General features: G+C 35.6%; 1 protein-coding gene across 1 annotated transcript in view; it reads left to right on the top strand.

Annotated features, from left to right (window-relative positions):
• The window catches only part of CMPK1 (cytidine monophosphate (UMP-CMP) kinase 1, cytosolic), a 32,188-nt gene extending 9,482 nt beyond the window's left edge, over positions 1–22,706 (top strand). The window contains exons 2-6 of the mRNA XM_008578001.1: positions 14,889–15,035; positions 18,485–18,637; positions 20,361–20,437; positions 20,659–20,755; positions 21,642–22,706. Coding sequence (XP_008576223.1) covers positions 14,889–15,035; positions 18,485–18,637; positions 20,361–20,437; positions 20,659–20,755; positions 21,642–21,683 — 516 coding nt within the window. The 3' untranslated portion in view covers positions 21,684–22,706. The remainder of the gene's footprint in view (positions 1–14,888; positions 15,036–18,484; positions 18,638–20,360; positions 20,438–20,658; positions 20,756–21,641) is intronic.
• Positions 22,707–23,407: the final 701 nt, after the last annotated feature.

The following is a 23,407-nucleotide window of genomic DNA, read 5'->3' as shown; positions in this document are numbered from 1 at the left end:
GTGTGTGTATAAACATATATTTACCCCAGTCAGAATAAGATGTCTTTACCTACATCTGCCCTAGCTCAAAGCCCCTCTTCAGTATCAGTTCTTTTCCTTGTCCTTCTTCCCTTTGAAATATATTTGTTTTACATTTGGGTTAAAGTTTCAGTAACAAAAATTGGTTAGTCTGGACACCACGTTCCAGTTAAGATGATAATGAGAAAGGAGTGTAGCCCCCGAAGACCTCCCAAGGCCACATAGGAGGACAGTATTTCAATGGTTGGCCTTCTAAATTGAAATTCAGAGCATTTCAGAGAAATCACTCTAATAGTGGGACATTTTGACCAAGTAAGAGAGAGAGGGTAGAAACAGAGGGTAATCATCTCATTCTTTGTGTCATGTTGGCCTAGTCATACATTTGTTACCTTAAAGCTAATATTTTTAGCCCTGTTGCTATATGAAAATGTATTTGCTCTAACATTTCAGTTGCTTTAACCTGACAAATGAAGAGCATTTTTATAGACTAAACATGTGATAAGAGCAGTTAGAACTTAATAGAGAACAGGTGTGACTGACATACTGTTTGCTGACAGTTTTATGCTGCCTGGTTAGTAAAGTTAACAAAACATCACTTTGGTAAAGGAAAAAGCACCAGTTATTGCTTATGATTCTCAGAAACTTTCACTTTGATGGACTGGGTCCCATGAAACATATGTTTCATGTCTGGTTTCCATCAGTCTTTTCCAGAAGACCCCATAAGTTGGTTCCACTCACCATTAGGATATATCCCATATCAACACAATTAAATACACCCAACTTTGGGCTACACAAAAGACTACTTCCCTGACTACGTTATGTTTGGAGCTCCAAAATGTATTAATCATTGATGTTTGTTATTGAAAAGTATTATGTGTTTGTAATTTAATCCACAGGATTTACCTTTATAATTAGGTATGGTTTTGGTACATAATAACATGAATTTCCATTTTCTTGGTGTCTACTGGGAATACAGAGACAGCGTAGAAGATGTTTTGATTGTGTAATTGGGAATTGACTTAATGGTTAATTAAGGTTTTCAAATGATGGAAAGTTTTCTGTGCTTCTTATTCATTTAATGATTACTGGGCAAGCAAAGTAGAAATGGTAATGTTTCAGAAGTGGAGAAAGGCAAGGATGAAGCAAACGAAGCACGGATGGTCAGAATCTGGCTGAATCAGCGTGGGTCAAATATACCTGGCTTTTTGTGTGTGGATAAAGTTCCTGCTTTCTTTTCCATGCCAGGATACAACAAAATGATGAAGCCCATCACCTTTGAGTCTTTTTTTTTTCCTTCTTAATTTCCACTAGTAGATTCTATTATCAATGGCCATAGTGGTTTAAAGACAAAAGATTCTGTATCTGCATGTGGATCACCTCTGAGGAATTACCTCAGAGGCCCACTGTAGAATAATAGTGAGTCACTGATAGTCAGGAGACCTGGCTCCACATGCCAATTTGCTCTTCACTAACTGTCAAGTCAGCTTATCTCAATTTCCCCTTTTGTAAATGAGGGGTGTCAGTCCATTTTCTGTTCTTTAAAAAAGAATACCTGAAACTGGGTAATTTATAAAGAAAAAAGGTTTATTTCTTACAGTTCTGGAGGCTGGGAATTCCAGGGTCAAGGAGGCACATCTGTGAGGGCCTTCTTCCTGGTGAGAACTCTGCAGAGTCCAAGGTGAAGCAGAGCATCACATGGCAAGGGGGTTGATTGAGCTAGTTTAGTTCTCTTCCTCTTATAAGGTCACCAGTCCCACTCCTGTGATTACCCATTAATGCATCAAGCCATTAATCTATGAATAAATTAATCCATTCCCAATCACCTCTTAAGTACAATCACCTCTTTCAGAATTGCTGCATTGGAGATTAAGTTTCAACACGAGTTTTGGAGAAGACAAACATTCAAACCATAGCAAGGAGTATAGAGTAGATCTTTCCAGCCCGAAAAGAGATCTGAATCTCAAGACTTCAGTGTTCAATAGCAATAGCATGTAACCCAATATAGTCACACCCTAAAGACAAATTATCTAATTACTATGATTATGTATGCCTTCTTTGCTGTATGAACGGGAACACCAAGGAATTGTGTTTAATAAATTCCCTTCTGTATTTCATGTTTACATAGAACTTCAGAGCACTAATAAGGAACCTGCAAAGTTGAGAAAAGGAATTTTTGAAATGTAACAATTGTGTATGTATGTTTTTTTAAAAAATAAAAAATATTGAAGAAAAATGACAAAATCCAGGGTTTGATCCCTGTAGTGGCCAGTTACAAAAAAAAAAAAAAAATTAAGAAATGAACTATTAAGACTAACTCTCTTATAGCACAGTATTACAAAGAATATAGGGCTGGCCAGTTAGCTCAGTTTGTTAGAGTACAGCCTTTGTAATACCAAAGTCAAGAATTCAGATCCCCGTACTGGCTAGCTGCCAAAAAAAAATGTAGACTTCAAAGTCAGATGTTGGTTTGATCTCAGTCTACCATTTATAGCTATATTGCTTTTCTGATTCTGTGTCATCCTTTGTAAAGTGATAATAATTTCAACTTCAATGGGTTGTTAAAAAGATTAAATGAGGAAATGCTTATACAATGTTTAGCATAGTACATGGCACTCGTTAAGTGTGTAAATGTTAACTTTCTTATTTTAGAAAAGATCTACAAGAAAGAGAGATCAAAGCATAAGTTGGATGAAAGTTGTTATGGGAGAGCATATTTCCATTGTTTACTATAGCATAAGGAAATGATTACCCACACTAATCAATTAACATATTTAAAAAATTTGTGTGGTATTTTAGAGTGTGTTGGATATGAACTATCTTTCTATTTAGAGAAAGTATTTGGGATTAACTTAGATTTATATATCTTAGAAAGGGTAAATGACCTAATGATCAGATAAGTATCATTAGCTAATACTGTATATGTATCTTAACTATCCTGTTCTTAAAGATGTGTATACTTTTTATTTTGGTTACTCTTTTATTTCAAGTACTGCACATACATGTCGAAAAATTAGAAAATACTGATAAATAAAAAGCATAAAAATTACCAGTAATCCTATTATCTAGAGAAAATCACCTTTAATCAATATTTTGGGGCATATTCTTCCAAACATTTTTACTTTTTTTTTGGCTGTCTTGTACAGGGATTGAACCCCATACCTTGGTGTTATCAGCACCACATGCTAACCAACTGAGATAACCCCACACATTTTTTTTAGGTAGGCTCATCCTCTCTGGAAAACCCACCTTTCAATTATATCACAAACATGTTAATAAATGTATCACATAATTTATATAACTATATCATACTCCATAGATTAGGTACATTATTTAATTAATTCCCTATTTTCAGAAACTGTGTTTCTAATTTTTCAAAAATTGTATTTAATATTTTATTTTTAGGCAGCTTTATTGAGATATGATTTACATATCATACAATTCATGCATTTAGAGTGTACAATTCAGTGATCTTTGGTATATTACATTTTAATTGTGGTAAAATATAACATGAAATTTTGCCATTTTAACCATTTTAAGTGTACAGTTCAGTGGCATTAATTGCATTCACAATGTGAATATGCAACCATCATCACTATCTATTACTAAAACATCCCAAACAGAAAGTCTGTAACCATTATGCAATAACTCTCCACTCTCCTCTTCCCCAGCCCTTGGTAACTTCTAATCTACTTTCTGTCTCTATGAATTTGCCTATTCTTAGTACCTCATATAAATTGAATCATACAATAGTTGTCTTTTTGTGTCTGGCTTATTTCACTTAGTGTTTTCAAGGTTCATCCATATTAGCATGTATCAGAACTTTATTCCTTGTTATGGCTGCCTATTGTATGTAGCACATTTGTATGCAGCACATTTTGTTTGGCTGCCTAATGTATGTAGCACATTTGTATGCAGCCATCTGTTGATGGACATTTGGACTGTTTCCACCTTTTGGGTTTTGTGAATAATGCTACAGTGAGGACTGGCAAACAAGCATCTGTTTGAGTCCATTTTCAGTTCTTTGGGGTGTGTACCTAGGAGTAGAATTGCTGAGTCATATGGTAATACCATGTTTAACTTGTTGAGGAATTGCCAAATTGCTTTCCTTAGCAGCTGTACCATTTTCACATTCCCACCAGCAATGTATGGGTTCCAATTCCTCCATATCCTCACCAATATTTTTTGTTGTTTTGTTGGTGTTATTGTTGTTGTTTTCTTTGTGGTTTTTCTGGCAGCTGGCCAGTAGAGGGATCTTAACCCTTGACCTTGGTGTTATAACACTGCACTCTAACCAACTGAGCTATCTGACCAGCCTTGTTTTTAAAATTACGACCATCCTAGTAGGAGTTAAGTGGCTTGTTTTTGTTTTCAGAATAGCACATTTTAAAAATTGTCTTTGCTTATTTTTTAATTGGGCTATATGTCTTCTTATAGACTTGTAAGAGTTTATATATTTTAGATACAAATCTCTTTTCTAGATACTGTATATGATTTACAAATATCTTCTCCCATCTGTGGGTTATCTTTCATTTCCTTGGTAGTGTTGTTGGAAGCAAAAATTTTTTAATTTTGATGAGGTCTTACATCTTATACATTAGAACATATAGTATATTTTTTATTGCCTATGATACAGTGATTAAATGAATTATTAAATGATAAAAATTTATTAAAGATTAAATGATAAAAACTTATTAAGTTAGTCCAAAACCTAAATAGTGGTATAACTGGTAAGTGTCTTTATTGTGCTTGGGCCTGAGAGTTGGGAGTGGAAAGAGGAGGGGGTAGTGGTAAATGGAAAGGAAGGTAGGGTGGAGGTTGGGGTTAACAAGTTTTCATTACTTCCTTGACCCAATCCAGGGCATAATTGGGTTCAAGTTAACTAAATCAGATTAGTGGGATGGGAGAAGTTGCCCATTTTACAAAAGGTTTCTAGTTTTCTTCCTATTATGTAGGCATGACAGGAAGAAAATTTTATGGAAAAATTTTCCATAAGCTTCCCACTTTTTAGGCATTTCTCTTGATGAAATTAGGCTCTAATCAAGAATCAGGAGCCCTTTATATTTTGCTCTACATTATCGAAAGGGGTAGAGTTATCAGTGGTCAACATTAAATTCCATGTTTAGCTAGGATTTGATTGCTATACCATCAAAAATTGTACATTACTAAATTGACTTTTTTTTTTTTTTCCTTTTTGTCTTTTTTCATGTCCGGCAGTGGATCGCAACCCTCAGTGTCGCGCCCGTACCGGACCGGGACCGGCAACGGGCTCACAACCCTCGGTGTTGCTCCCACACCTCGCTCAGCCAGTGAGCGGGAACCGGCCCACATGTGGGATCCGAACCCTCGGCGGGAGCGCCACCGCGCTCCCAAGCGGCGCACTGTAGCAGTGCGCCACCGGGCCGGCCCGAAATTGACTTTAACTTTATTTATTTATTTATTTATTTTTCCTTTTTGCCTTTTTTCGTGACCGGCAACGGGATCGCAACCCTCGGCATCGCGCCCGCACCGCGCTCAACCAGTGAGCGGACCTGTCTCTATATGGGATCCGAACCCTCGGCGGGAGCGCCCTAGCACTCCCAAACGCCACACTCTACCGAGTGCGCCACCGGGCTGGCCCCTTTTTTTTTTGACTTTAATTTTAGATTGAGCAAAATGTATGCATGAAGGTATATTTTATACCAAATATTTTAAAAACGTACTACTTTTCAAAACCAAATAATGATTTTTCTAACACTTTTTTCTTAATTGTTAGCACAGCTTGTTAGAATACAAATGAAGGGGATACTTTGTTGTCTAAGGAGTGATTCGTTTTCTCTAAAAAGTCAATTGAAAGAGGTTGGCATGATGTCGTTCTGAAAGTGCTCCAACGGGTTATTCTGGAGACCAGAAGTAGTATGGGTATATTGTTTATGCCATAGAAGTGGCATTTCCATAAATTTCTTGCTTATAATTTTGAACTCTAGTGTCTAGAGTAGGGCTACATTTGAAATATGTTTTCTTTTAAATCTTTGCTGCTGTGCCTTTTGGATCTGCTCAACTGAGTATGTCTCTAAATTTCCATCTGTTTCTAGGCTCTAAAACTAGACTGTTTTCTGTCTCCTTCTATAACTCTTGACTTTATGCCCATGCAGTGTTTTTAAGTGTTGCTATATTATACTTTTGTTTCTCCTTTGTTAAGGAATGGATCACTTTCCAGAGAAATTTTTATTCAACCAATTGAATTGATTTTTGGTTTTAGAGTAGTTTACCGATATCTGTCCCCAAAGCTGCTGTCCTCTACAATGATTTAATTTTAATTTTTAAATAAGTTTTTGATCGTGCAGTTACTGTTTCTCTTTTTTCTTGAAATCAGATGGAATTTTTTGTATTGGGATTCTTATCCTTAACATGAGGCTACTTTGAATTTAATTTTGGTGTACTCTTAGGATTAGATATTAATAAAATATTTAAACTATCAATCTTGCTTTGTGGCATTTGCATTTTAATGATATATGGGCAGAATATGCTTTTTTAAAATTAAAACAAAAATTTTATTTGTATACATATATATTGTAAAAAATTCAAACAATTTGAAGGTACATAAAGTAGAAAGTGAAAGTTCTCCTTAACTAATCTTATCCTACTCTCCTTATGTAATCATTTATCAATTTTTTTGTGTGCCTTTCTGGTCCTGTTTTGATGTCTATTTATATGGAGATATAATGCATATGTGTATGAATACACACACATACTTATTGTTTTGCGACTTGCATTGTTTTGCTCAACAATATCTTGGAAAATTTTCCATATCAGAACATATAGACAGCTTTCGTTCATAATATACACAATAATTTCGTATATTGGTTGGCATTTAGATTTTCTGTAGTTTACAGATGATACTGCTGTGAACATTCATATGCATATGGCTTTGTGCACATGTGCGACAGTAGCATAACTCCTAGAAATGGAATTGCTGGGTCAAATGGTAAGCAAACTTAAATTTTGGTAGACTGGCAAATTGCTCTCTAAAAAGACTAAACAGATTTACATTTCCACAAAGGATGAGGATACTGGTTTCTCTATACCCTTGCCATTGCCAAATATAATAGTCTTTTTCACTTTAACCAATCTGATGGGTGGAAAATGGAATCATGTTTTAATTTGCATTTTCATGATTACTAAGTGAGGTCTAGCCTGTGTTCTTTTTTTTTTTTCTGTGACTTGAGTTATTTATTTATTAGTAGGATCTGTTTACATACAATGTATATTACACCATTACCTTTGTGTAGTAAAAATATTTTCCTCCAGGTTGTTGCTTGTCATTTGACTATATTTATGGTGCCTTTCTTTGTTCAGAAGTTTTTATTATCTATGCACGCAAACATAAATCTTAGCTGTTTTGATTCTTGTTTAGTAATGCCTTTCCCTACCTCAAAGTAGATTTTCCTTTAGTAGTTCTTTGTGTTTTGAACTTTAATTCACCTGGATTTAGTTTTGTGTATGGTGTGGTACAGAGATTTAATTTTATTTTTTCCTAGATGGATAGCCAATGTGCAAGTATCATTTATTAAATAATTCATCTTTCCCCACTGGTTTTCAGTTGCTGCCTCTATCACTTATTGAATTCCCAATTATACTTGGGTCTGTTTCTGAACTCTATTGCGTTTTATTGTTCTGTCTGTCTATTTTTATACCAGTACTAAATTGTTTTAATTACTGTAGTTTTATATTTTATACCACGTGGTAGGATGAGTCCTCATTTGTAGTTGTTAACATTATTTTCAATTTTGGACATTCATTCACATTTACTTTTTCTGATAAACTTGAGAATCAACTCACCAAGTTTCATTTAAGAAAAAAAATCCCAATCAGGGCCGGCCCGGTGGCGCACTGCTACAGTGCGCCGCTAGGGAAGCGCGGCGGCACTCCCGCCGAGGGTTCGGATCCCACATACTGACCGGCCGCTCACTGGCTGGGCGAGGAGCGGGGGCAACGCCAAGGGTTGCGATCCCGTTGCCGGTCCCGGTCCAGTACGGGCGCGACACTGAGGGTTGCGATCCGTTGCCGGTCACGAAAAAAGACAAAAAGACAAAAAAATAAATAAATAAAATAAAATCCCAATCAAATTTTGGTTGAGGTTGCCATAAATTTGTAGATTAACTTGTAGAAAATTTAAATATTTGCAGCAAGAATTTTTCTATCCAGGAATACAGAATACCTTCTTTTTATGGTAATGACTTTATTTATGTCCTACAGTAAAGTGTTTTTAGTTTCTTCATAAAATTCTTAACACGTTTAGTTTTAGGTTTATTCCTAAATTTAAGTTTTCATTGCTGTTTTGAATAGGCTCTTCTAAAATGTATATTTTCTAATTAGTCACTGTTGGTTGGAAAGGTATCGATGTGTTTGTTTATAAGAAGGTAGTAAGCAAGATAAATTCTTGTTGGTTCTCGTAAACTTTTTAGTATGCTCAAATACATCTGTGATGCCAATTTTTTAGAGTCTCTGTGTTTGAGGCTATGTGCATAGTGAATTGGATTTCCCTGTATCATACTTTCTTAAGTCCTTTTGTGCTGCTCAGAATACCTGAGACTGGGTAATTTATAACAAACAGAAATTTATTTATAACAGTTCTGGAGACTGGAAAGTCTAAGATCAAGCCTCTGGCATCTAGTGAGGGCCTTCTTGCTTTCACCTTCACATGGTGAAAGGTGTGAGAGAGAGAGAGATGTAGTGGCAAAAGGGGGCTTGAACTCATCCTTTTATAAGGAACCCACTCCTGCAATAACAGCATTAATTATCCAAACATCTCCCATTATACCCCACCTCCAAACACTGCTGCCTTAGGGAGTAGATTTCCAACACATGAACTTTGGTTGACACATTCAAACCATAGCAGTAATATACTTGTTCTGTAGTTATTCTTTGATCCTTTCCTGTATACATTTCATTTAAATGTTGAGTCAGTTTGGTAGATCTGTTCCTCCATTGGTGTGTAATTTGTAGTTTAGCCACTGATTATTTTGGACGTTGCTCTAGGAGTAACCAGTATGAGTTTGTATATCTCGTCCCTGACCTATCCGAATGCTCTCATACTTGTAGTACGTGTTGAGTCTAATAGTATAGTCCATATTTTTAGGAGTATATTCTTCAGGAGATGCTTCTGATTGTAACAGCTAATAGTATTTTGCTATGGCTGGTAATGTAGAGTAGTATAGATATTATTTCTGATAATAAAGAAAAATTTACAAAGAAAAATTTTACAAGTAAAGAAATGGACTTAAGAAAGGTTGAATAGATTCACCAGTGTCACTCTGGGTTGCGACAGTTTAGTTATAAAACCTTAAAACACACTGGTTCAGTGTTCTGAGTATGTGACTTCATGCAAGGTTCTTCTGTTCTTAGAATCCTTGCTGAGTTCTGTTTCTCTAAATGCATTTCCCTATTAGTTTTATAATTTTGCTAATGCCCAAGTGTTGTATTTGCATATTATTGTCATTCAGAGTTTCTCTCCTTTGCACATTTTTCTCAAGTGTTGATTCTTAAATCCAAATAAATTCTAGTTCTTAAAGAGCACCTGAGCCATTAAAATGTGATTATTTTGTGATGAAGCTCTTTACAAGTTGCTTCTCAAGCAGTTGCATCTCTCAGGCTGACTTGCTTGCTTTTGATATTCCCTGGGTAAATGATATTCTCATTTTAATGTTATTTACCTTTTAAAATAAGAAACAAGTACAATTTTTTCTGCTTAATGGTTGTTGAGAAACCTCTCTTTCATAAGGAGAAATAGCAGAGGACAGGGCTTCATCTGAGTGGTTTAATGTATGTAAAGACTATGTTACCATTGCTATCTGCCCTTCTCTGAGTGTTCTCACAGGAATGGAATTAACTAAATTCTAGGCTCTTAGACCGCCGGCAACAATATTTGAGTTGTAGTGATATATTTGAGAATTCTTAAGATATTGCTTCTGGCCAGAAATGAATATGTAGCTTGTAGGCTCTGCAGTGAAAATAAGAATTGATTATTTAATTTTCAAGAGTAGATGAGTGTCTCCTAAGAGTAAAAAGTAAAAGTAGACCTCTGAGCCTGTCCATTAATGCAGGAAGTTTTCAAATTATTGCCACAGAGCTTCTGGAATTCGTGGAGGTTTCTGGGCCTGATCTTCATCTTTGACCATTTACCGTCCCCTTCTAATATAGGGAATGCAGATTGATTCAGAATGGCTGAGATTAATTAAAAGAAAGAAAAATATTGGAATTAATCAACTACAGAATGAAAATGGAGTGTGAAAATTTCAATTCACAGTTGCTATAGAGGCTATTTGGTATGTAAATCAGATACCATAATCCTCAATTATCTGATAAGCCTTCTGCAAAATGTTAGAGGGATATTCAGGCCTTACACAGACAGGAAACTATTTGGTGGCTTCTAATTCTCTAAGTTTTATTTATTATTATGCCTTCTTGCCATTGCTTCTAAACAATTAACTTCTTCCCCAAGCAGACAGTGTTGATAAAGGCTTTAAGTAATGCAAATATAAAGAATTGCCTTTATTAATTAGTAGTAGTGCTGAAGTCACTTCATATATGCAATTCACTATTGCATCCTTTTTGAATCTAATCTTTTTACCTCCCCTGAATCAGTACATTGCTCAGCACTTTGTAGACACTCAATAAATATTTATGGATTTAAAATAAATTCAAAGTATTGTCTGAATTAAGGTTTTCCTACATGAAGAGCAAAACATTCAGGAAAATGAAATGGTGCTGTAATTGTCTGCAGTTGAATGGATTATATCACTCCTCTTTTCTCCTTTGCAGGATGTAAGTTTTTAAAACATCACTTTTTAATTAGAGAAAGAAACATGCTTTGTGTTAATTTGGAGTCTGTCTGCTAGAGCTTCTTGCTTAAGATGTAGCTTCATTTATAACTTCCATACTTTATAGTTAATATGTGGATTTGCAATGAAATAGTCATGGTCAAATGCAATATACACATTTAGAAATACAATGAAGGCAGACTAAAAATGAGATTGGAAACCCACTATCAATTTAAGTCAGCTTTTCTCCCACTAGATACCATCTTTTTCTTAATGATAACCTTTCTTTAGTGGTGATTATAGGAAAAACACTTTTTTCTACCCCTTTCGTGAATAGGACTGGAAGGAACTCTAAAAAGTTGGCCAGTAAGTGGACACTGTGTTCTTATAGTCATAGGAAAGTAAGTTTTGGCAGGTAAGTTCCTGGCAGGACTGGCAGGTATTATTCTTGGAAAGTCCTTATCAGACATCTCATATATTAATCATGAAAAGTTCTGTTGGAAATGTCACTGAAACAAATGATAGCTTACATAAAATGTTGCTGGCATGTTGTAGGTTCTAAAGGCATTGTTTGCAACAGGTACCAGAGTGGTGAGTCTGGAAGACTCCTCTTCGTACCTGCATTGATAATCTCTTCTATGATCTTCCTATGTAATGCACAAGAGGCTCAGCAACAGTCATATTAACAGGAGAAGATGCCTGGCATCTGGATCTCTTCCTACCTTCAAGGACTTGCCATTTATGTGTCATTTGTACTCTGAATATGGTTTTTGTTTTTTTTTGTTTTTGGTTGTTTTTGTTGTTGTTCACATAGAACCACATTATCTTAATTGAGAAGGAGGGAAAGGGCGGTTGCTAAGAAGTGAGAGAAATCGGGCCAGCCCGGTGGTGCACTGCTACAGTGCGCCGCTTGGGAGTGTTGTGGCGCTCCCGCCGAGGGTTCGGATCCCACATATAGACCGGCCGCTCACTGGCTGAGCAAGGTGCGGGTGCAACACCGAGGGTTGCGATTCCATTGCCGGTCCCGGTCCGGTACGGGCATGACACTGAGGGTTGCGATCCGTTGCCGGTCACGAAAAAAGACAAAAAGGAAAAAAAAAAAAAAAGAAGTGAGAGAAATCAATTAAGATGGTTTGAAATTTGATGCCATAAAGCTGTCAACATTTGCCTAGCTGTAGTAGAGTGCCATTCTGTACTTACTGAAGAACATGGTCTTTTTTTCTCTTTCCAAATCCTAATGTATGATTGATAAACATTATTGAGTTGTTTCTCAACTTCTAAAAGAAGAAAATGAAAGTAAAAAATTTAGACAGTTGTTCTAAATGAATTGATTTATACATTTGCCACTAGGAAACTATATTTTTAGTTGAACAGTAGCTTGTAATTGTAGTTATTGTAGTTTATAGAATTTATAAGCTGCTGTGGTTTTAAATGTTGGTCTTTAGACTGTAGTTAGTGTTTTAATTGTTACAAAATTTCAGAGAATGTGAAAAAATTTTTGTTTAGTCTAGAAAATATCCACTCTTTCCTCAAAATTGGCTTCAGTGACTATTTAATGACAGCAGACTTCTTTGAAAATATATTCTTTAAAGTCTAGCTATTATTAAAATGCCATAATAACTATTATATAAGTGATAGTTGCTTTTTTGTTGTTGCTGAAACTCTGTGGTAAGAGAAAAGCTTCAGCCAAAATTTTAAGAAAAGTACAATATTAAAAAGTTAATGGTAAATAGAGGGGTTTGAAAATTGGAATGTGGATGAGTAATTGAAAGACACATATAGGTTTGACAAGATTATATTCATTTAAAGTCCTTGTTTCTGTGGACTTTGCAGGTAAGGTTATTTTCTCTTTTTGACAAACTGTATGATTTTTTTTTTTTTTTTTTTTTTTTTTTTCCGTGTCCGGCAATGGATCACAACCCTCAGTGTCGCCCCCGTTCCGGACCAGGACCGGCAACGGGATCGCAACCCTTGGTGTTGCCCCCGTGCCTCGCTCAGCCAGTGAGCGGGAACCGGTCTGTATGTGGGATCTGAACCCTCGGCGGGAGCGCTGCCGCGCTTCCCAAGCGGCACACTAGCGCAGTGCGCCACCGGGCCAGCCCCAAACTGTATGATTATTTAAAAAAAATAATTAGTATATATCTACAACTAGTTTCTCTTTTTAAAAAAGTGATACATTGCCAAAACCCATTTTAATGCAATATAAAACTTGCAAATTTGAGCCCTCCAGTGTCAGGAAACAAACAGGGTGTATGCTAATTTCTAAATTACTGGCTAAGCTTCTAAATTTGTATGTTGTTCGTACAGCAGAGCATTATAGAGCAATCTGTGTTGTTGGTGTTTCACTGAGCATTTGCCATTGTTAGTACTGTTTGTCTCTGCATTTATTCAATATTACCATATGCTATAATCACAGACTGGAGCATCCGGCTAGCAGAGACTTCCAAGTAGGAGCCAAAGTAAACAGTGGGAAATGAAGCTGCTATGAAATTTTGTGGACAGTAGTTGCAAAATGCCTCTTGAAAATTGTACATAGTAAGTGGGAAAGTAGGTCACACCTCACTTTTTTTGTAAAGTCCTTTCTGCACCCAACTTTCAGAAGTTTGTACGTACTCAGTAATCAAAGTAGGTGTTTATAAATGGTGTGGAAACAACCTTAAAATAATTAAACAATTTTGTATTTATTTCTGTCTTCTGTAAATGATGAGTTTTTAAAAAACCCTATTACAATAATTAAATATACTTTTGATCATTTCTTTTCATGGAAGGGACTATATGACTAAGAGAGAGACATGGGTGATACTAAGCTTTTTGTTCATTCTCGTCAAACTTTATGCCCAATTTTAGTCAGCAAATAAGCTATTTAGAGTTTTGTTTTCCATACTAACTACCTTACTGTTAGCTTACTAGTTAGCAAGCAAGAACAAGTTTAACCAACAATTTTGGGAAATAGAAAAGGGGTAACGAATGTATGGCTTCTGCAATCCCCAAAAAGAAAAATTATTATAACCTGGGTAATTGAAAAAGTTGGTTTTTGTAAAATGTGCATTTGAAACACTCTACTTTAAAAGGGGGTGGGGGTGTGGGCTGGCTCAAATCTTAACATTAAAATTAAAAACAACATTTAAAGTTATCAAATATTTATTGTATAGATAAGATAAAAACCAATTGAGGTAGTCTTAAGAATCACACACACACATATTATAATATAAAAATGCTATATATATAATATAAAAATGCTTCTATATTATTTAAGACAAGTATCTTGATAATGGCAAGGAGGTAACTGATAGCTTTTATCCCTACTGTGTGTCAGGCTCTATGGTAGGCAGTTTATATATGTTATCTCATTTAATCATAATCACAAAGTTATGAAATAGGTGTCCTGTTTTATAAGATGAGACCTCATTCCCATTTTATAGGTGAGATCTCTTGTCACAAGTAGAAAGGTAGGAACTGGACTTGGGTGTGGTAAAGAAGATGCTGGTATTTGTGGAGAGGCAGTGATACTCTAAAATAATGATTATGTGACCACACTTCAGAGTGGTCAGAAAAACTGATTTTGTAGAGGAGGTAGGACTTGTGCTGGGAAAGAGAAGAAAACAGAAGAGTGGGGTTTGTGTAAATGGTGAAGAGTTCATTGTACACATATTGAGTTTAAGAAAGCAGAGACTTTATAGAAGGTGGGTACAGCCAACAGTGGTAAGATTTTTTTTTTTTTGCCTTGAATTGTATAGACTTTTGTTAGATAATTCTTTGAACAATATTAATAACATTTAAGCCTTCATCATGTTTGCGAAGGAATATAATGAGATATTAATGCTTTGAATAGTTACATAAATTTTGGGATTATGACATGGTATGTGAACATTATAGCTATGAAGAATAAGGATATTTATTAAGCAAACTGGATTATGTGAAATCGCTGTTAATTTTTTTTAATATACAAGGAAAATTCATTTATTGTAGAAAAATTAGAATATAGAAATTAACACAAGGGAAAAAAATGTATAGTCCTATCACTTGGTTGAATGACTTCTGATTTTTTTTCCTACGTGTTGTCTCTTTCAGAAATATGGCTACACACACCTTTCTGCAGGTGAACTTCTTCGTGATGAAAGGAATAACCCAGATTCACAATATGGTGAACTCATTGAAAAGTACATTAAAGATGGAAAGATTGTTCCAGTTGAGATAACCATCAGTTTATTAAAGAGGGTAAGGAGTGTGAATGCCAACCAATTCAAACCAGCAAGGAAACAAGAAATTACATCCACCTTTCATTTGAGTAATGAAAAAGTCAGAATATTGAATTTCTTGCATGTGTAAGGTGACCATGGTATTTGAGAATGGCAAAACTGGAAACTCTGATTTCACCTGGGAAGAAATTACACAGTAGCCAGGATCCTCTACCTTGGTCTTAGGATCAGCTATAGCTCAACTTAGCACCCATGTATGCACACTTGACCCTTCCTTCCCAGCATTCAGTTATTCTCTCTTCCACTTCTATTTCTTCTTCTCCTCTCTCCCGCTCTTCTTCCCCCTGTTCTTCCTTCTTTTTGTTTTTCTGTAAACTTTCCTTGTTTCTTTCTCTCTCTCTTTTTTTAACCCATGTCCCTCTCATTGTTGATATTCTCTCAGTCTTGATTTCTGCTTTTCTGGTGCATGCATCACTATCTTCAATGTGAAATATTAAGACTTAATAGCTATCAAACTAAAATGTGTCCCATCTGAAAAAGAGACACCTTGCATTTACTTGGTAACTCTTCACTGTAGACTCCTAAGACTATAGTCATTAACAGATATTTCCACATATAAGAAACAGTGAAGGAGAAATGCAATATAGGGAACAACAGAAATAGTTAAAGCCTGATGGAAAAGAGATATGTGAGCATCAGGATGGAACCAGAGACACTTGAGGATTAAGAGTGGTTCATACAACCTTCCTTACTTCTTGTCTCAGAGTTTAGAATAACTTCTGTTCTAGAGTAAATAAATCTTTTCCCTATTCTCTGGATCTAATGCCTTTTCTCTGCTTTATAGCTAAGCATTATGAAAGTGTTGTCTACATTCTTATTACTTTTTCACTTTCTACTTTTCAACCCTTTGCAGTCAGGTTCTATTTCCATATCCATTGCAACTGCTCTTGCATGTTACTGATGATCTATCAAATCTAGGAGATACTTTTAGTCATTATTTTTCTTGTAGCATTTACCTAATCTGTCTGTTTAAAACTCATTCCTCCTTTGTTCTCTGTGACACCATTTCTGTTGCTTCTCTTTCTACTTCAGTGACTGCTATTTCTGTCTCCTTTAATAGTTTTTCTTTTGCAAGTTTCCTAAATCATGATGTTTCTCAGGGTTTTATCCATGGTTTTCTTCAGCTGTCATTTTCCATATTTCTTGCTGGATGATTTTAGCCATGTTCAAAGCTTTCACTGTGCTAACGATGCTGAAATCTATAGCTCTAGCACAAATCTGAATTCCAGACCTATATTTCTAACGAATTACTAGGCATCTATCTGAGTGTCTCACAAGTGTCTCAAAATCAACATGTCAGAGGCTGAATGCATCATTTAAAATGTGATCTTCCTTTATTTCCTGTCTTGGTTTATGATTCTACCATCTACCCAGCTGCTCAAGGCAGAAATCTGGCAGCCATCCTATATTCTTTACCTCTTCTTCACTTTCCCAAATTCATTCATCAGTCAGATCTTTCCAATTATCTTTCTTTTAATCCTCTTTTATTAGTCTCTTTATAGAGACTAATTATCACCTTAGTTCAGATCCTCTTTTTTTCCTTCCCTGGACCATTACTAGAACCTCCTACTTAGTCTCCTTGCCTTTAATCCCTCTTTGTCTCCCTGTAATTCATTCTTGGGGCAGTCAGTGTAATTTTTTTCTAAAAGGCAATATGAGCATGTTATTCTACTGCTCAAAATTCTTGAGTGGTCCTGTTTTGCCTCCAGAATAACTCAAATCTTTAGTGTGGCATAAATAGTTCTTCATTAATCTTGCCTCTGCTTACTTTCCAGTCTTATTTTCTACCACTCTCTACACATATCCTGAGATTCAGTTGTACCAGCTTACTTCAGATTCATTACAGCTGTTATCCTTTCTCATTTATGTGCCTTTATACATCCAGAGTTCACTGTCTGGAGGGCATTGATCCTTGTCTGCCTGCCATTTCATTATTCAGGATTCAGCTCCACTGCCATCTCTTTGGTAAAGCTTTCTGGCAGTTTCCCTGGAAGTTTGTGCTTACTTGTTTTATCATAGCATTCTTTGCATACTTCATCATAGAACTTTTTAGCACATCTATGTATACATATTTGTCACTCATTGGACTGTGAGCTCCACAGGGACAAGAGCCATGACCTTGTTCTTCATGTTTCCTGATAGTAGGACCTAAAAAATATATGTTGAATGGTTATAATATTGATGTGCCTTCATCAGATATCTTCCACTACCATAATTGGGGTAGAAATGCTATAGCAGAGGCCCAAAATCTTTCTTCAGAAGTTTTGTAAATATTAGAAAAGAAGCTAGATGCTAGAATAAAGCCAAACTTCACATAAAAGAATCAGGGGGCCTGACAGCCATTGTTCTTCTTGAAGAACCAGGAGAGTTTGAACAAAACCATGGATAGGATAGCAGATATATTTTTTGTTCTGTTTTTTGACTATAACAATATGTTTGCTTTGGATTAGAGGCTCTTCCTAAGGTTTGTTGAAGTCATGCATCTGTGCTTATTCTATGGTGATTGAAAGTGGCAAGGATCTGGAGATTAGAGATCTGCATCTCCCATTCACATATTCCCACATTCTACCTAAATTCAGGCTTTGGAAGAGGATGGTGAAATGTGTTGCTATTGCCATCTTTCCGAATGTATTGTTTCTTTTGCCACCTGTGTTTTGGAGTGGCCAGTGGCATTTAGGTTTAATTAGCTTCAGTTTTAAAAAAAATATTGAATCCCATATTAATAATTAATGCTAATATTTTTATGTTTGTCCAAAGCTTTTTGCTGTTGGACTTGAATTACAGTAGAGTTGAACACCTGTAGAAGTAGCATACTTCCTACCACAGCAAAATGACTTGGGAAGAGAAGACAAGGACTCCAGTTGCTGGAGCAAAGATATTTTTTTTTTTTTTTTTTTAAAAGATGACCGGTAAGGGGATCTTAACCCTTGACTTGGTGTTGTCAGCACCACGCTCAGCCAGCGAGCGAACCGGCCATCCCTATATGGGATCCGAACCCGGGGCCTTGGTGTTATCAGCACCACACTCTCCCAAGTGAGCCACCGGGCCGGCCCTGGAGCAAAGATATTGATTACTGGTTATTTTCCTCTTATTGCTTATGTAAAACTTTGTGAATGTATATGTGAAAGTAATATGTGCTTACTATAGAAAATTTGGAAACCACAGAAAAAAAAAATTGTATAAAATGAGGAGGTGGGGTAGGGCACATACCTATAACCCCACTGGCTTGAGGCAACCATGTTAATACATTGGCTCATTTCCTTCTAGTCTTTTTCTTCTATGTATCTTCCATTCTTTACTTATGGTTTAAAGAATAGTAATAAACAAACACCCGTGTATCCACTATTCTGCCTAAGAAATTTCATTTTATTAATGTAGTGTTGAACCTAAATCTTCTTTTTCTTTTAGGAAATGGATCAGACAATGGCCGCCAATGCTCAGAAGAATAAATTCTTAATTGATGGGTTTCCAAGAAATCAAGACAACCTTCAAGGTTGGAACAAGACCATGGATGGAAAGGCAGATGTATCTTTCGTTCTGTTCTTTGACTGTAATAACGAGGTAATGAAATCTTCATCTGCCCATGTGGGCTTGAAGCACTGATTGTCAACTATTACAGAAAAACAAAGTGATTTTTACTTGTATTTACATTTTTTAAAATGTCTTACTTACATTTTTATTATATTTACGTTTTTATATTGGCAGCAGTGTTTTTTTTTCTGAATCGGTAGATTGGATGAAGAGAACACTGTCTTGCTATTAGGGTATTAAAATACAGTAATGTTAGGTAATAAAGCTGAACTACTGTTTATCCTGCCTTCAGGGTGTTACTTACTGGAAAAGAAACACACATTTCTGGAAAGTTGAGAAAACTTTGTTTTTTTGTTTTTGTCTTTTTTTTTTTTTTTTGTCCTTTTTGAGACTGGTGGCACTGCGCTCAGCCAGTGAGCGCTGTGAGCGCACCAGTCATCCCTATATAGGATCCAAAACTGTGGCGGGAGCGCTGCTACACTGCCAGCGCCACACTCTCCCAAGTGCGCCACTGGCTCGGCCCGTTTTTGTCTTTTTTTGTGACCAGCCACACTGTGCTCAGCCAGTGAGCACACTGGCCATCCCTATATAGGATCCGAACCCCCGGCAGAGCGCTGCTGCGCTCCCAGCGCCGCACTCTTCTGAGTGCGCCACGGGGTGGGCCCAAAACTTTGTATTTTACAGAAACATATAGGATAGCCTGATTTGTCTTCTAAGAGTGAAATGATCTTGAATAAAGCAGGAAAGGGTTCTTTTTCTTTCTGGCACTTCTTTTTTTTTTTCTTTTGTGACTGGTAAGGGGTGCGCAACCCTTGGTGTGGTGTTGCCCGCACCACGCTCAGCCAGTGAGCGCACCGACCATCCCTACATAGGATCCGAACCCGCAGCCTCAGCGCTAGCGCTGCCGCACTCTCAGCGCCGCACTCTCCTGAGTGAGCCACAGGGTTGGCCCTTTCTGGCACTTCTAATAACATACCCAGACATACGTTTGAATAGTAAATGTATTTCTCAGAATTATTTAATTAAAAGGTTTGATTCTGTTTGACAGCTGCTATAATATAAGTGTCATTATATTAATGCCAACAGCCTGAAAGAATAAGAATCTGAAGTAGTACAGTGAGGAAATTGGCTATTCTTAGGTTGAATTGCAAATGTGTCTCTGGTGGAGAGATTTGTTGCAGCCTTTGAGTTGTTTTAAAATGTAACTCTCTTCTTCCAACTCCCAAAAATATGTTTTCACTTATTCTTCAAAGTTAACTTTAGAATGTTACCACAGCTTTGTAACTCAGGAATGTTTATTCACGATTAACAAGGGATGCTTTATTCAAATGCAGATATGTTGACTCTTAAATATTTGGATATTTATGGAACTATTGAAAAGTAAGCAAAAATGGAACAAAATTTGAGGCATGTAATTCATACCTAATAAGTTAATAATATATCTGAGATGGAACCATATACATACAGATCTTCTTTTTATTGCGGTTTGAAAAAAAAGTACACAGGAAAAACTGAGTCATGAATGAATTCTTATTATGCTCTGTACTTACTTAACCTAGTTTGTATAAATTGAACCACATGTTTAAATTTAAAAGGACTTTGCATGTTGACTAATGAATTAGACACATTGAGTTTAATGCAGGTTTTTTTTTTGTTTTTTTTTTAATCTCTTCAAGCTTCATCTTTCCAGCTTAAAAGAATGACAAATTCATATCTTTCTATTTTTTAAATAACTATTTATATCTCTTTTTAGATCTGTATTGAACGATGTCTTGAGAGGGGAAAGAGTAGTGGTAGGAGTGATGACAACAGAGAAAGCTTGGAAAAGAGGTACTTGGCGTTTTACATATAACCACCTCAATCCCAGTGTGGAACTTGAATATCAGATTATATACCTGCCCCGTTTTGGACCAGAAAAAGAAAATGTCCTGATTAAATGTGTAAAATGCTTGTTTAAGGAGATGATAAGTGAGTCAGTTAGGTCAGATCTGGTGTTGTCCTCTGAGAAAGGATGGATACCTAGAACCTGGCAACATTCGCTTCTTTTGCAGAATTCAGACCTATCTTCAGTCAACAAAGCCAATTATTGACTTATATGAAGAAATGGGGAAAGTCAAGAAAATAGATGCTTCTAAATCTGTTGATGAAGTGAGTGTTCCTAGCCTACCCTTAAAAAAAAAAGTCAAGTAGAAATGTGATTATGTCTTTGGGGGGAGAAAAGGAAATACTATGACAGATTAGTTTGCTTTTCAAGACATTGGAGACTAAATGAAAAATTAGGGTTTTGTCCTTTTTTAAAAAGAGAGTCTAAAATGGGTTTTACAACTTCAGACTTGTTCTTCATGAGAAGTGGTGGTTTATTAATTTCAAATTTCTTTTCCCAAGCACTGGAAAATTGGTATTTTGCAAACTGTGATTAGGATAATGTTCATTTTTTAAAGTCTTTAATGTGAATGGCAAGTCATCCAGCTCAAAAGCCTCAGGCTACTTTCTTCTTTTCTGTCACAGAACAAATAGTTCCAAAGATGCAGGGTCTCCATGACTTACCACTTCTATCTTTCCTCATATGTCAGTGATCTCTAAATTGTGGTTTGCAAGCCTGCAGTGCCTGGACAATATTTCTAGTCTCTTAATTGACCTAATCTCCCTTTTTCTGATTCCCTGAATCCTCTTTCTCTTATATTCATAAGACAAAAAAAGAAAGATCCAGAAGGAGAAGATTGAGGGAATCTTTTTTTAATCCATTACCACTTCCAATAGAGGTGAGGTGAGAAAACATCATGCTTTAGAATCAGAACTAAGAAGATAAACCACTTCAATTTACATTTTATCAAATTATTGGTAGACTATCAAGAAGTATATTTTGTCCTGTCTAAAGTAAATTGGATGAATGAAAGAAACTATAATGTGATTTTTTAAATGACCCATTTTGAAAATTAATATAAAATTGACTCTTTTTAAAAGGGACTTAGCTATGTGGTATTTTAGCAATATATGCTTTTAAAGTTATTATTATCTTTTTTTTCCTTTACAGGTTTTTGATGAAGTTGTGAAGATTTTTGACAAAGAAGGCTAACTCTCAACCTGAACACATCTTTGAAATCATGCTTGAATATTGCTTTGTTAGCTGCTATCACAACCTCTTTTTACTGCAGTTTTAATGTTTCATAATTACATCTCAATTAATGGCTGGAAAGTATATAGTAAGACAAATTGAATTTCACAGTAGTAGACAGTGAATTCAGTTTTAACTTCATCTTAGTTATGGTGCTCACAAAACAAAGAAGGGTGTCAGCTAGTTCTTTGTTTTTATTCAAAAATAATATCCCTTTTATAGTTTGTGCCTTCTGTGAGCAAAACTTTTTAGTATGCGTGTATATCCCTTTAGTAATTACAAGATGTTAGGATTAGGGATCCCCACTTTCTCTTTTTCTTGCAGGTTTTAAATTTCCAAACTTAAGTGAATTTGTGGACCAAATTACAAAGGAACTTTCTGTGTAGTCAGTTCTTGCACAATGCGTTTGGTAAACAAACTCATAAAATGGATTTCTAGCGTTGTTTTAGTATTTATAAAATATAAAATAACTGACCATTTCCTATAGGAAGGTAAGGAAATTTAGGCTTTGTTTTACTACAACTTGTACAAAGTTGTATAACAGGGCATAGTCTTTGCTTCCAAGGTTTGTGTTGGGGGCACAGGGGTTCAGAGCCTGGCAGAATTGTCAGCTTCTTTCTGGCATAATCTGAGGGTAGGGGATCACATCTAATGACTTGTGTTCCTTATGCTGTATTATATAGTGTTATTCATGATTAAACAGATCTTAACAAAATTCCTAGCTGTGAAACCTTGAAAGGCATGTGCTAGATTTATGCCAAAATCATTCAATTAGCATTTTAGTAACACTTCAAAGGTTTTTTTTGTTTTGTTTTATAGACTAAATATGGGGCTAGGATAAATTAGAAGAAGCAATCTAATGGTTAAATATCCCATTTGTATTTTATTTTTTGAATACTTTTTTCATAGTTATTTGTTTAAGAAGATTTAAAAATCATTGCACTTTGGTCAGAAGAATAATAAATGTATCTTACAAATGTTTGATTCCCTTCCTGGCTACTTTCATTCAGTAATTTTTTTTTTGCACCATGTTGAAGCACTGAAAGGTACAGAATTTTTTAAAGGCTGTAGAGTCCAAAGGAATTTTTTCTTTTTTTTTGAGTTTTCTTGTATGTGCATTTTCCTTTAAAAATCTCTGACAAATCTGTTTTCTCATTTCTTTTCTTTTCCTTATATCTCTAATGCTAGGTGGAATCCAAGGTTCTTAATATGAGATTTCTTAAAATGTTTCTCATTTTCTCTACTTACACAGTTTGGTACACAGGGTTAAATAGGGAAAGTAATTTTGTCTTTGTATAATTAGATGTTATATTTAAAGTCATTGGGAATAATGAGGATAAGTTAATGGATGTTCTTATGAGGGTACTTCAAAAAGTTCATGGAAAGATTCATAGTATCTTTTAATTATATTTTTTCACGAACTTTTTGAAGTACCTTCGTATATTGTAATTGAATATTTATTTCTGTGTGTGTTAAGAAATTCACTTATTAATGATAAATTTTTCAACATACTTGCCATTAGAAAACAAATTATCCCTAAGTACTGTGATGTATTGGTCACCAAAATTTGTATTACGATTATCTTGGTTTCTTGGAAGAGATTATAATGAGTTCTTATCTAGTGTTTCAGTCCAGCCATTAAAGAGGGGCTTTATTGGTGGTTTAATCAAACAGCTATAGTAGGA

The sequence above is a fragment of the Galeopterus variegatus genome, unplaced genomic scaffold, assembly GCF_000696425.1.
Source record: "Galeopterus variegatus unplaced genomic scaffold, G_variegatus-3.0.2 Scaffold1617, whole genome shotgun sequence".
In the NCBI taxonomy this organism is placed as follows: domain Eukaryota; kingdom Metazoa; phylum Chordata; class Mammalia; order Dermoptera; family Cynocephalidae; genus Galeopterus; species Galeopterus variegatus.
Note: the sequence above shows the minus strand (reverse complement) of the source record. Positions and strands in the feature narration are given on the sequence as shown.